Source organism: Mytilus galloprovincialis, chromosome 7 (assembly GCF_965363235.1).
Source record: "Mytilus galloprovincialis chromosome 7, xbMytGall1.hap1.1, whole genome shotgun sequence".
NCBI classification, from domain to species: domain Eukaryota; kingdom Metazoa; phylum Mollusca; class Bivalvia; order Mytilida; family Mytilidae; genus Mytilus; species Mytilus galloprovincialis.
In genome coordinates, this window is record NC_134844.1 from 20,946,527 (window position 1) to 20,960,149 (window position 13,623).

A 13,623-nucleotide genomic window follows, 5' to 3' on the forward strand; every position below is an offset into this window, starting at 1 on the left:
TGGCTTTCCAACTTATATAATTATATAAAGCTAATCGTTGAGTAACCTGTGCGTTGCTGCATCGTCGTACGTCATCATGCCATCATAACACAATCGGACCTAATTCTCCTCCACTAAGGCGAATTGTCTTATGGGTGAGTACTTTTTTCCGTGCAATCCGCTATGGCTTACAAAAGGCATCAGTAGATTATTTATGCTTAAATCTCATTAATAAAATAAGAAGATACAAAACGAGTTAACGAACCCAAATTTGAGGAATACGAAACATCACATTGTTTGGGGATTAATACGGTTTGTAACATTGAAGAAGCCATGCCATATACATTAAAAAAAATTTACGTGATTTGAAATTTTACATATTAGAGGTTTGAAAAAGCCTATGGAACCGTGACTGATATCGACAACGTGACGTCATGCAGGATAGGGTTGTGGTTAAGCGTTTGTGACTGATATTGATATCATCATGATCAAAGAAGGCTGATACAACACGATTGATTGTCATTGAGCGTATAACACATACAACTTACCTATATTTACAACTAAGTATATGATAACAGATGATAATAATAAGATATAAAGATAAAACTATGAACATGTCTTGCACACATTTCCCGTATATGCTAAATGGAGATTGGTTGGGACTAACCTTTACTGTCTGGGTCTCGTTTCTTGCTCGGCCATAAACTAAATCATTGATTTTCTCGTTTGAATTTTTCATATTTTGTCTTGTTTGTATCTAACTACGGATTGTGTGTTTGCTCATTGTTAAAGGCCATGCAGTTACTTAAAATTGCGAACATCCACTTTATTTGACCTTTGTAAATATGTGTCTCATTGGCAATCACATTTCACTTCCTTGTTTGTTATTGTAGTAAAAATCAATTACAGTTTAAAAAGATTTCATTTAAAAAGTTTACTGCAAGATTTAATATTTACATTAAAGAAATCTCTGTTTCGACATTTAACTATAGGCAATAAAGTTATCAAGAGGTTATTATTATTCCTATGGCGCATTCAGTGTCAGACTTGTTCCTGATTTGTTGCAAATTCCAGTTGAATGACACCATTTCAGTTTTTTTTCTAGAGGATATTCTATAACACTAAACTAAAGATATATATTTCGCTCCACAGTAATTTTTCTCATTTTATTTTTATGGTGACGTTTGTTCATACATGTTGGCCATCATACATATCATTGTATGTATATCTCTAAACACAAATACAAAGTATTTGCTTAATTCGAAAAGGAAAATAACACTATACATTCTGTGTGTCTGAAGCACTTAGAAAACCAAATGCTATTCAGCCTCATGAATAGTTTAAACTAGCCGTTATAGAAAAAAAAAAAAAAAAAACATTTCGGAATTTTGGATCCTCGATACTCTTTTCAACTTTGTTCCATTTTTTGTTTTATATTTTTTGTTTTTAATTTAAGCTTCACTAATAAGTTCATTGTAGATAAAACAAACTGTCACAATTATAAGCCTTATGAGTATTATGTCGTTCAAATGTGTTTGAACTTGATTTACCGTCATCAGGAACGCTCAAACACAGCGTCATCAGGAACGCTTAAACTCACCGTCATCAGAAACGCCCAAACACTAAGTTTGAAAGGAAAATGTAAAATCACAAAAATACCAAATTTCAATGAAAATTCAAAACGGAAAGACCCTAATCAAATGGCAAAATAAAAGTTCAAACACATCAAATAAATGGCTGCAAACTGTCATATTCCTGACTTGCATTGATAAAGGCATTTTCTTATGTGAACAAATGTAAAATTCACCTGGTTTAATAGCTACCTAAACCTTTCACTTGTATGACAGACTTATAAAATTTAATTATATTGACAACGATGTATGAACAAAACAAACAGACATAATAGGTAAAAATGTAAAGATAGAGGTACAGTAAATAACAGTCAACATTGTGCTAATCACTAAAAACACAAACAGATGTGTAACAAAGAAAGGAGGATTAAAACTGAACTTCAAAAGAAAAGCCTATTCCACCTCAGGTGTGAGAGAATTGTCAAGTTCTTTGCCTGAGAAACTCAATACCTTATTTACTCAATGATTTTTAAATTATCATGGAGAAGTTTAGAATGATATGTTGCAGTCACTCTTTTTAAACCTAAAAAATGCGATAAAAAGTTAACCCCCAATAGCTCTGTGATACAATATGAGTGATTTTACCTATTTGTTATCATTTGGTTGAGATAAGACGTAAAATGATTTTTAAAAAGTGGCGTAATTTATTAGAGTTCATGGCCATATAATATTAGATTTTTTAAAAATAATATATCTTATGAATAGTTAAATAGAATAAAAAATAGAGCATCTTTCTCAAACAGAATGTAAACAATCGTATCACAATGTGAATAGGATGTAATGAAATACCGTTACATTCTTTACATTGTATTGTAATTCAACAGAAAAAACCTCAAGTACCTGTAATAAAATAGGGAATAAAATCCAATTTAAATAAAATTCGACGCAATAAGAAGATTATTGCGCATTTCATAACTTAAAAAACTAGCTTTCATCTAAAAGAGGGACGAAAGATACCAAAGGGACAGTCAAACTCATAAATCTAAAACAAACTGACAACGCCATGGCTAAAAATGAAAAGGACAAACAAACAACAGCACACACGACACAACATAGAAAACTAAAGAATAAACAACACGAACCCCACCAAAAATCTAGGGGTGATCTCAGGTGCTACGGAAGGGTAAGCAGATCCTGCTGGCACCCGTCGTGTTGCTTATGTGATAACAAATCCGGTAAATAGTCTAATTCGGTAGGTCACATTCATATAAATGGTATATTCTCTTCATTTCAAGTTAAATCAGGTTTAAAAAATCTTATTTAATGATAATCTAAACATATTAAGAGTGTACAATAGTTCTTTATTGTCGACAAAAGCAATTTCCTGACCGAAAACACCGTGTCAGTCGGCACAGTATAAATATATATTTCTATCTAGCAGTTCTTCTAAATAGCTCCACTTATCAATAGGGACTTTAGTTAAACTTAAACAACATAGTTATTCTTTTTTCATGTGGATCATATCTTTTACTTTCTATGAGTTGCTGCAAAATAAGCATCTAAAATGTCAGAATACACATTTTGTATATCTACTGTCTCTGATAAATCCGATTTCTCCGTGAATGTTTTCATGAAATTTGTACAGTTTCCAAACATTATAGTAACACCAACTTGTTTGAATTCGGAGTTGATCTGTATTAAAGCCTTCAAACCATTCATGTCGATATAGTTCATAGACGAACAGTCGATAATTATATGCGTGAGAGGTACGACGGGTATTTCGTTTTCATAATTTGTTTTTGACAGCGACATTCTTTCATCGTTCTGACCATTATTTTCGCTTTGATTTATGTTTATTTCAACATTATTTTCTAAATGTTTGTCTTGTTGTTTTCGAAAGGCTTTTGGATTAAATGTTGCTTTGTACAATTCTTTTACAAATTGATCAGCAGTAGCAAAATAAAGAGATGATTCCATTCTAAATATTACAATTTTGGAATTGGATAATGGAATATCATGAGTCTTTTGCTCCAAAAGACGATCTTCTTGCTCAACTTTTCTAATGGTGTACGAAGATGAGTTCTGACTTTGCACGACAACTGTTAAAAGACAAAGTAGCACTCCAACATACAGGGCGTAAGGGAAATCAATTAGAACACCGCATAATACTGTTCCAACAAAGATAACGAAATCATAACGGTTTACTCGCCAAAGTTTCGGTAGTTCCTTGAACTGGTATAATAGATTTTTAACAGCTACGATGATCATTACTGCAAGAACAGCTTTAGGAGCTGATTCTAAATATTTTCCTATAAACATTATTACAAGCAAGACAAAAATAGCTGATACTATTCCATTCAATGTTGTCTTGGCGCCCATTGTACTTAATATAACTGTACGAGGTGGTGCAACGCAAGCTGGAAAGCAGGAGAAAAAAGAGCCACCTAAATTTGCAATGCCATATGCGACGAGTTCTTGATTGTCGTCAACTGAATATCCGTGTTTCACTTCACAGAGTCGGGCCATCGAAATCGTGAGTACAAACACAATGAAACCGACAACAACACTATGTCCAAGTATATCTACCGACACTCTTGGTAGCTCAGGCGTTGGTAGACCAGGAGGTATTTCTCCTACTACACCTATACCGAAGGTGTCGTGTAACTTTGCAAAGTATGAAATAATTGTTGCTACAACAACTAAAATTATATCGATTGGTATTGGCATTTTCATTTTGTTTTTGAATCTCTCATTGATGACATCTTTTACCAATACAAGTATTATTAAGCATATAACGGAGACTATAAATGTAGCAACATGAATCTTCGGAAACGCTTTGAATATTTCAATATATACATATATAAGTTTTCCTGGTTTGTTGACGGGAGGAATCTTTATGCCAAGTGCATTTGGGATTTGACTGGAAATGATATGAATAGCACCGGTTGTGGTAAAAGCTGCAATAAAAGACGATGACAGATAAGATGTAATGAAACCCATTCGACACAACCCCATGATGAACAGCAATAATCCAACGATAAATGACGAACCTGCTGCTACCGACACCTTGTACTTTAACACGTCATCGTCCATTTCCGGTGAAACGGTAGTCAGGTTATCAACCGTGGAACCGTTAACAGCAGAGTGATGACCAGGCAAATCATACTGTTCTAATCGCGATTCTACAAGTTCTGCTGTAAAAATTGCAATCACAGCATTTGTTCCGAAAGAAACGTGTTGAGATGTTCCGAAAATCACATACAGAAGGACAGGGAAAAAGGACGTATACAACCCATACGCCGGCGACAATGATGCTAATATGCCGAACGCAAGTCCTTGTGGGAAATGAAGGCAAGCCACAGATAAGCCACTTACTAAATCATCTAAGATGTACTTCCTGACCTTATACGTTCTTACAACGTTTATTACTGGGAAAAGTGTTAGTAAATATGCACATAATTTGGAAAGGGTGCATTTGTTCGAAATGTGTTTTGAAAATGACTTCGAAGGGCTCTTTGGTTTGCCATAAAATTCATATAATTCAGATTGTGTTTTACGAGATCTGGAAAGCTGTACATTGTCAGAAGACATTTCTCCGCCGTTGATGCTCATGATAATTAGAACAGTAAACCAGGATAATTCATTACCTAAAAACAGACAAATAGCAAATTATAATTCTTAACTGACTACAAAACTTGACCATATAAGGTAACCGAAATTGGAAATCGAAATGCAATCGGGGAAATAACTCTTGAATTTGTCATTTGACAAGGTTATCATACCTATATGCACATCTTCAATTTATAAACTTACCGTGAATAAATTAAGTTTCATCAGCATTATATAAACCATGTACGAAAATATGCGACAAATAATTACATACTGAATAGTATTATTTTCTAAGGTAAAGCGCATAACTGTGATGTGTCAATGAACCAGTATGTCCTAGTATGCGCCTCGTCATTATTTAAAGTTCTTACAATGTACAATCTGATGAAACATGTTAACACGGAGAAGGAGAACAAAATGATAGTCAGATTCATCATTAATCTTCGTCCATAAAGTTAAAACGGCATTAGCTGTCAAATTTATGGTTTCAAATTTGACTTAAATTCTCATATTTGATTTATGACTTCTTAAAACGTATATCCAAATGATAAGAAGTCTAAAAATACAATTAAAAATGCAAGGGATCAATCCTGTATATCAACATTCCGTGTGTATTTTAGTGAAGACATCATTTTATGTACTATGGGGTGACTTCCGAAGACTGACGACGGTCATTTCACTAGATGTAAACATAAATATAGATGTAAATAGAAAGCGAACTCTTTCATTTGTAGTTGTGTAGGTCTGTTTGATTTCAAGTTATAGGTTAAAAAATATATGTTAATCGTCGTTTTAACCTGTATAATAATGTGTTTTGGGGGATCGAATAAGTCAAATGATTTATGTTTGTTTTACCTTCAATGTTGAAATTATTTTCCTTTTCATATATGAACACACATGATTCATGCGTAACGCATCTCTAGCTTTAGGGGTTACATTGAATCTCATATAAACACGGATTCACTGGGGTCGAAATTATAATTTCCAAGTGAATAACTCATTAGCAATGTTTCTTATCCTATTTTAAACAAAATTGAACCAAACTGACTTCTAAAAGCGAATTATTATTTCACTGTTTCACTTTCATTTATGATTTAAAAAATGTTTTTAAATAATGTATCTCGTAGCTAATGTCTCTTTAAAATGAGATGTTGTGTATACGTCGATGAAAATTTAGCCTAATTATTAAAAACAAACTACTACGATCTACCTAAGTCTTGAAATGGAGCATAAAAATAGAGATAACCAAAGCTCTGCCACGGTATCCGACTTCCAAATAGGTCAACAAACACCTTTATTTATGTAATGATGAACAAAGCAGTGATCGCGTACAAATTGTAATTAATAAGATGATGAAGTCGGAATTTTTTTTCATTGACGTACCAGTTAACTTTTAATAATATTAAAAAAAATCATCCTAACTTTAACCAAATTGACACATTTTCAAAGTCAGTAGTTATCTTTAATTCCGATAAAGATAGTTTGTCCACTTTCATTGACAATATAAAGTTTTTTAAAGCAATCTTTAGAATGGCGAATGTGCATGAAGATCACATTGTGTTATGTTTATCTTTTTAATACTGGTTAATGAAATCATTACAGTATGTACTGGATGGTCATTATCGCGTATGATACGATTTTGACACGCCTACTATGCATGACTATAGATAAGAACAGCACGTGTAGCCATAAACTGAGAGTTGTAGATTTGTAGCATAACTGTACATATGTAGTTTTGAAAATAGAAAATAGTTACAAAATTATAGTTATTATTATTAGTATCCGAACAAGTAAAAGACGTAAAACACGGATCTATCAATTGGTCCATTATTTATATATTTTATGAGTAGACGAGATGTAGGTTGCATTTCTGTAAATATTGACCATAAAAATTTACCATAGGAACTCCTTTTACGGTTAAAACTGTACCACTTAACTATGAAGTTTTGAAAAAAATCTTATCCTAGAACTGAAAGTTCATATGCACCACATTTTTTTTCAAAGGTCAAAATATAGGGCTATGCGGCATATTTTCAACGTTTATATGCCCTGAACTTCTCAAGAGTTTAAACTAACACTAATTTTCTTAACTACCCCTACCTCGAATGAAAGGTTACCACAGATTTCAATGTAAACAATATGCCTCTGTGAGATGAAACACAGAGAGCATAACTGGGAACCAGTTTGCCTGAGCAGTTTGCAAACAAAATTAATTTTCTATGAATATTCAAGATCTCCCCAAAAGAAGCGTGTTTTGAGAAACAGCTGTATTTACAAAGTGCAACCTGTATGTTTATGAAATTGTAATGTTTAAATGTATTCAAGTACGTTTGAATTGTGCATACATAAATATTTCACTGTGTTTATACTCGGTAATAACAGAAAATATATCCATTCAGTATTCAATCATTTATTTTGACTTGAAATTCAATCGCAAAAGTTCGTAGATTTAAAAATGTTTGCAACTATATTGATTTTTATAAACCATGATTTCATAGATGTAAAAACTAGTTTGTGTAGAAGTGTACAAATTTTACAAAGTACACTATCAACACTACCCACCGAAAATTCTATAATCTTAGTCTACACGGTGAGAAAGGACTGTAGAAATAAAAGAAGATGTGGTATGATTACCATGAGACAATCCTCCACAAGATACAAATGACACAGAAATTAACAACTATAGGTCACGGTACGACTTTCAAGCAGAATCCCATACCACAAAGACATCTATAAAAGGCGCCTAAATGACAAATGTAAACAATTCAAACGAAAACTAAGCATAAAGACCAAATGCCTTAGAAAAATACTGATAAAGTTTGACACGTACACCAAGTACACGATCATAAGGAAGTAAGAGAACTTACAATTGTTCAAGTTATGTATCCATTATTATGAGCTTAGTGTACACTTCTTCCATTGAACAAATATAAAGTTTGTTTTTATTATCCAGAGCTTCCGAACCCATATCTGGTCTACAATTTAATCTTGAGATAAAGAATACACTTCCGGCAGTATAAAGATCAATATTTTAAATATAGCAACAAACTAATAGTGATGAAAGAGAGATTATATGTAATACTAGCATATATAGATTAAAACTGAATTAAATGCGTGAATCGGATCAATTTCTCCATAAGTGTATCTTAGATACTTAAAATTAAAGCTCCGCAAATGTTACGTGAAATTCTGTCAAAAATACTATATTTTATAAAGTTTGTTAAAAAAAACGTTGTAGAAATTAGATATGAACATTCCCATTATAAAAATGTTTTGAAGGGTAAAACTAGAATATTATAAAAAATGAAATTTACATACATGTATTCCCAAGAATTTGAAGTATGAATTTTGATGAAAAAATAAAACATTTAGTATTGATGAAGTGTTTAGTTTAAGTAAGATTGAGTGAATTGATGGATTATTAGTATTTAACAATACTAATGGAACCTTTAAACACTTAATGTTATAAAACAGATTTCAATATTTTATTTATTATCGTGTTATTTTTATTTTTTTAAATGTCAAAGGTAACGAGATTACGCTATACTTTAAACCAAAAAAAAACGTGGTTTTGGTCAAATAAGTCAATAGTAAAACCTGTGAACATAGATAATTTGCTGTGGTAATAAGTCTTTTATTCCAACTACGCTTTTTGGTAAAACATCGTCTGATGATCACGAGATGTGCTGCATATTTTATTTTAAAAAAAGAAGTGAGGAATGCATCCATCTCAATTTCAATCAACGTTTCCTTGATGAAACTAGGTTGAATTGAATATCTCAATAGTTTGTGTATATTAATCAGTTTAATGTAAAGTGAAGTGTACTCCGGAGTTTGTATGTCCTCCTTCCTTGTTTAAGCCACTTGTTTAGGGCGAATGGAAGATCGAATTATTAATGTGGTAAAGGATACGGCTTGGTCTTAAGATCGCAGTCCCCACTATTGTAATCACAAACATTAAGTCTTTCATCTTAATTTTTATCATTGTTTCTTTATTTGTGTGTGTGTGTGTCGCAATAGAAGAATTGCTAGATGTTTTTGTACTTATATTTACCAGTCTTTACAATTTAATAATTGTTGAAATTCTATAAGCATCAATATGTATATATACATCACCCATCTAAAATGTTCAAAAGTTAATTTATATTCGAAAATGCCAAATCAAAATCATATTAAAACTAAATCTATTCTTCTTACCTTGAAGTTATACAACATTTAACAAGTTTGACATAAAATGCATTTGTATACCGTCTCAAAAGTTGCACATGGGATACTTTAAATTTAACATTCATTTATTTAATAAAAGCAAAGATCCAGTTATATAGTACGGGTTCAATAACCTGGGGGTTTAAACATACGGTTAATATTAAGATATCAAGTTGCGTGTAAAGAAAGTCGAATTGCAGGCATTAAAAATTGAGCTGCGAGTTAATAAAGACGACTTGCGAGTAACAAATATCGATTTGAGAGTTACAAAAGTCTAGTTTCGAGTTAAAATTCGTGTTGTAAGTTAAGAATGTCGAGCTGCGAGTTGAAATTATAGTGGAGTAGCGAGTTAAGTATGTTGAGCTGCGAGTTGAAAGAATAGGTGAGTTGCGAGTTAAGAAAGTCGAATATTGTATAGTTGCATTCACCTCTGCGTATAAAGCTTCTATTGTTTGTTTTACCGAGATCTTATAACTACCTTGAAAAATGCATGTGATTTATGTTGGAAACGAAATGCCTTTTTAATCGTCCAAAATGAAGTTACCCTGGAATTTACTTCTCACTCCCGTCTTGTAATGAAAATAAATACAGTGTTCACAATTTAAAGTTATATTCGAGATAAGATATCAAAGCTCTATATATACCATGGTTTTTACGAGTTAACATATTTAAACAAACGAATCCGAAGGATGAGTTTGTTTAAATATGTTAATGAGTAAGACACATGGTAAATAAAATTTGTAATATAAATAAAATGATTGACAGCTTCAAGACCTTCAACTAATATTGGAAATTGATCACGTTACAGTTTTATCCAATGAAATGGAAGCTCGCGCAAGTCACGTTTGCGCTTCGCTTCGTGTATGATCGTCTGTGTATTTCATGTAATAGAACCCCTGAATTTCCAGAAATTAAAGAAAATGTCGGATTTCCCCGATTTTTTTTTAGTTTTGCGCCCCGTGTATGATTGTAGGCGCAGGTAATTTCATAATGTCATCGGACTAAGATAAACAAAAATGTTGGATTCCAGCGACAAGGATTAAATAATTATTCTAATGACGGTAAGAATTGTTTTTTTTTTGTTTTCAATGTATCATACAAATTAATCATATTTTACAGAATTTTCATCTAATTGAAAAATGCTTTTCTTCCGTTATTTTATTAGATTATTTATTAAAACACAATTTTAATGATAAAACAATATTTTAACAGTGGCGGATCCAGGGGCGTAGATAGTGCACGTCCCCCTAATTGATCGCAAAAAAAATCATGTTTTTTCAGTCACTGATATTTGTAGACGATATAATTATTTATTCCTTTTTGTATAGGTACCCCGTTTTTAAATCGAAATTTATGATAGTTTTACATTTTATTTTTCTCAAGAAGAAACATTTAGTAATTGTTTCCAAAATTATTCAAATTCAAATATTTTATTGGACAAAGCACATATGATACAATGCGTATTCCAAGATATAAACACATTAAACATGACAATTTATGCAAATACAACATAAAGAAAACATTTGAAGTACCAATTATTTGAAGTACCAAATACAACATAAAGAAAACATTTGAAGTACCAAAATTAATGGAATACGTAACAATCCTATATAGTTTGAAAAGGGTTTCTTGAAATGTGGTACACATAATTTATTGCTTTTTCTTATAAAATGAAAACAAATGAAGATCTTGACCTTTTAGTACGTTTTACAGTTTCCTAAATATTTTTAGAGGCGGATACATTTTAAAAAAAAGGTGGAGCTTCAGCCATGGAATAACATGAAAATGAATATGTTATATAATGGCTGAAGCTCCGCCTTTTTTTCCGTTGGATTCTAGTCGAGTTGCATATTTAATTAGCAAAGTATGGTACAACATCAATTTGCATATAATATACCATGATTTTGCCTCACCACACTTTTTAAGCAAATTATTTCATAAAATCCAATTTATGTTACAAATGGTAATATATTTTCCTATAATTTAACAATCCAACAGCATAAACAGGTTAAATTTCCCTAAAACTCCAACTTCGTGAATTCCTCTCACAGATATGAATTTATTCCTATTATTCACCATTCGACAAAGAAAATTAATACATACAAGTATATTGAGAAAACATAGATGACATAGCTACTTTAAATCACCTTAGTGTCGGAATTTTTTACAACAGAAGGTGGATTGCTTGCTTTTTTTTCTTAAAACCATAATTGTTCATTGAGGAAGTCCAAACCGGCTTATAGTATACTGATGTCGGGCTGATAAGTGGACGGAGAAAAGCGGGTACCTAATTTGTTTTCTCAACTCCTCTTACAGGAGGGGGTCTGTTACAGTATTCAACCGAGATACCTGAAATTTCACAAAAAAATTGTACAAAGTGTTGAAGTTGTGCACTTCGTGTACCAAGTCAGGACTACGACTGTTGCCATTCATTCGTTTCATGTGTTTGAGCTTTTGATTTTGACATATGATAAGGGACTTTCCCTTTTGAATTTTCATCGGAGTTCAGTATTTTTGTGATTTTACTTTTTGCAATTATGGAATTTTATAATCAAATTCTCAAATAGCATTTCTATATTTTCGTTTTATATTAATCCTTCATCTAAAATATTCAAATTGAGCTGGAGTTATATATTAAAAGAACTGAAACAGAAGTTAGATCATTTAGTTACAGCCGATTGCATTGACTGTGTAGATTAAGGTAATATATTTGTATCTTTGGTTAGCTTTCTTACATGCTAGCTGAACCTTGAAGTCATTATTATTATGTAAAGTTAAATATCCTCCCTTTGAAGTAGCCTAGTCCTACGGACATATATAGATTGGTTATATGTCGAACTAGTCTACTCTTAAAGGAGGGTAGTTTTCCTAATCTAACAATGACTTCACGGTTCAGCTAGTAAGCAAGCTAACCAAAGATATTACCTTTATCTACACACTAAATGCAGTCGGCTGTAGACAGAAATTACAGAAACATTCTTGCATAGCAGAACTGGAATACGATCAATACCAGCACTTGTTGCATTCATTACAGCTGTATGAATTAATACTTTTGTTTTTTAACCTAAATCAGTAAACTTCTGTTTCTTTAACATGTTTAATATCTCCATTTTAAACTTTCATACACTCTACATGTGAGATTAATAAAATGTGAAAAGTTTACTTAAAATAGTTATGGAATATTATGGAATATTTATCTATATCTCGTATCCAATACAAATATCAGTGTCACCGCCAAAGCTGTTGATCATTGTCATTTGAAATAATAAGCTCTTCCTTATTGCAGTACCAACATTGACGCTTACATTTTTATCACATAACAAAAGAACGGTGCAAATGAAAAAAAAATGATTTAATTGCATGCAGTGTGGCGAAAGACAAATATGGAAAAAGGGAAGAAAATTTGAAGAAATGAACTACTAGTAATATATTGCAAATAAGGCACTACCCATTAGATATAGACATAACACCTAGAATGGTTTATTGGATCTGGATTTGGATTATTTGTGGTAAACAAATTAGCCCTTTATAGCTTGCTTTTCGGTGTGAGACAGGGCTCCGTGATCACTTTTATACATTGTGACTTGGATGGCACTCATACCACACCTTATATATAAACTCTCGTATAGTATATATTTATACTTAGTTTACTGTATATGCAATACAATTTTAACAAATTAACAAATGAGGAGTCAGATAATCTAGAGGGTCCAGTCTGTCTACATGAGGCATCAAATGTTTTAAAAGCAATGAAAAATGATAAAAGTCCAGGATCATCAGGTTTCACAGCTGAATTTTTCAAAGTTTTTTGGGGAAAATTGGTCCATTTGTTGTAAGATCCATAAATTATGGTTTTGAAAAAGGTCAACTCTCCATTACACAGAGACAAGGTATAATTACATGTATACCTAAAGGAGACAAACCACGACAGTTTCTCAAAAACTGGAGGCCAATTACTCTCCTAAATACTTCTTACAAAATTGCATCAGGAGTTATTGCTAATCGATTTAAACAAGTATTGGGAAATTTGATTGATCCTGATCAGACTGGCTTTATTCTAGGCCGATTTATAGGAGAAAACACAAGATTGTTATATGACTTGATGCAAATTGCAGAAGAAAAAAACCTACCAGGACTTCTCCTATTTGTCGACTTCGAAAAAGCCTTCGATTCATTATCATGGGATTTTCTACAAGAAGTATTAAAATTTTTCAATTTTGGACAATCTATTCGTAATTGGGTGAGAATTTTCTACTCT

The 13,623-nt window shown here is 32.0% G+C and overlaps 1 protein-coding gene across 2 annotated transcripts; it reads right to left on the reverse strand.

Annotated features, from left to right (window-relative positions):
* Nucleotides 1-2,855: 2,855 nt before the first annotated feature.
* LOC143082515 (sulfate transporter-like) lies at nt 2,856-9,443 on the reverse strand. Of its 2 annotated transcripts, none has more exons than XM_076258225.1 (2): nt 9,357-9,443; nt 2,856-5,197 (listed from the first exon to the last, which is right to left on the reverse strand). In XM_076258225.1, exon 2 carries the CDS (start codon nt 5,160-5,162, stop codon nt 3,078-3,080), a length of 2,085 nt encoding a protein of 694 aa, XP_076114340.1. In that variant the 5' UTR covers nt 5,163-5,197; nt 9,357-9,443; the 3' UTR covers nt 2,856-3,077. The 2 variants fall into 2 exon arrangements, with proteins under 2 accessions (XP_076114340.1, XP_076114339.1); XM_076258224.1 differs by lacking the exon at nt 9,357-9,443 and adding an exon at nt 8,027-8,163.
* Between the last annotated feature and the right edge of the window lie 4,180 nt (nt 9,444-13,623).

Excerpts from the sequence above, each read along its gene's own strand:
- LOC143082515 (XM_076258225.1), bottom strand. The coding sequence starts at position 5,162 with ATGAGCATCAACGGCGGAGAAATGTCTTCTGACAATGTACAGCTTTCC.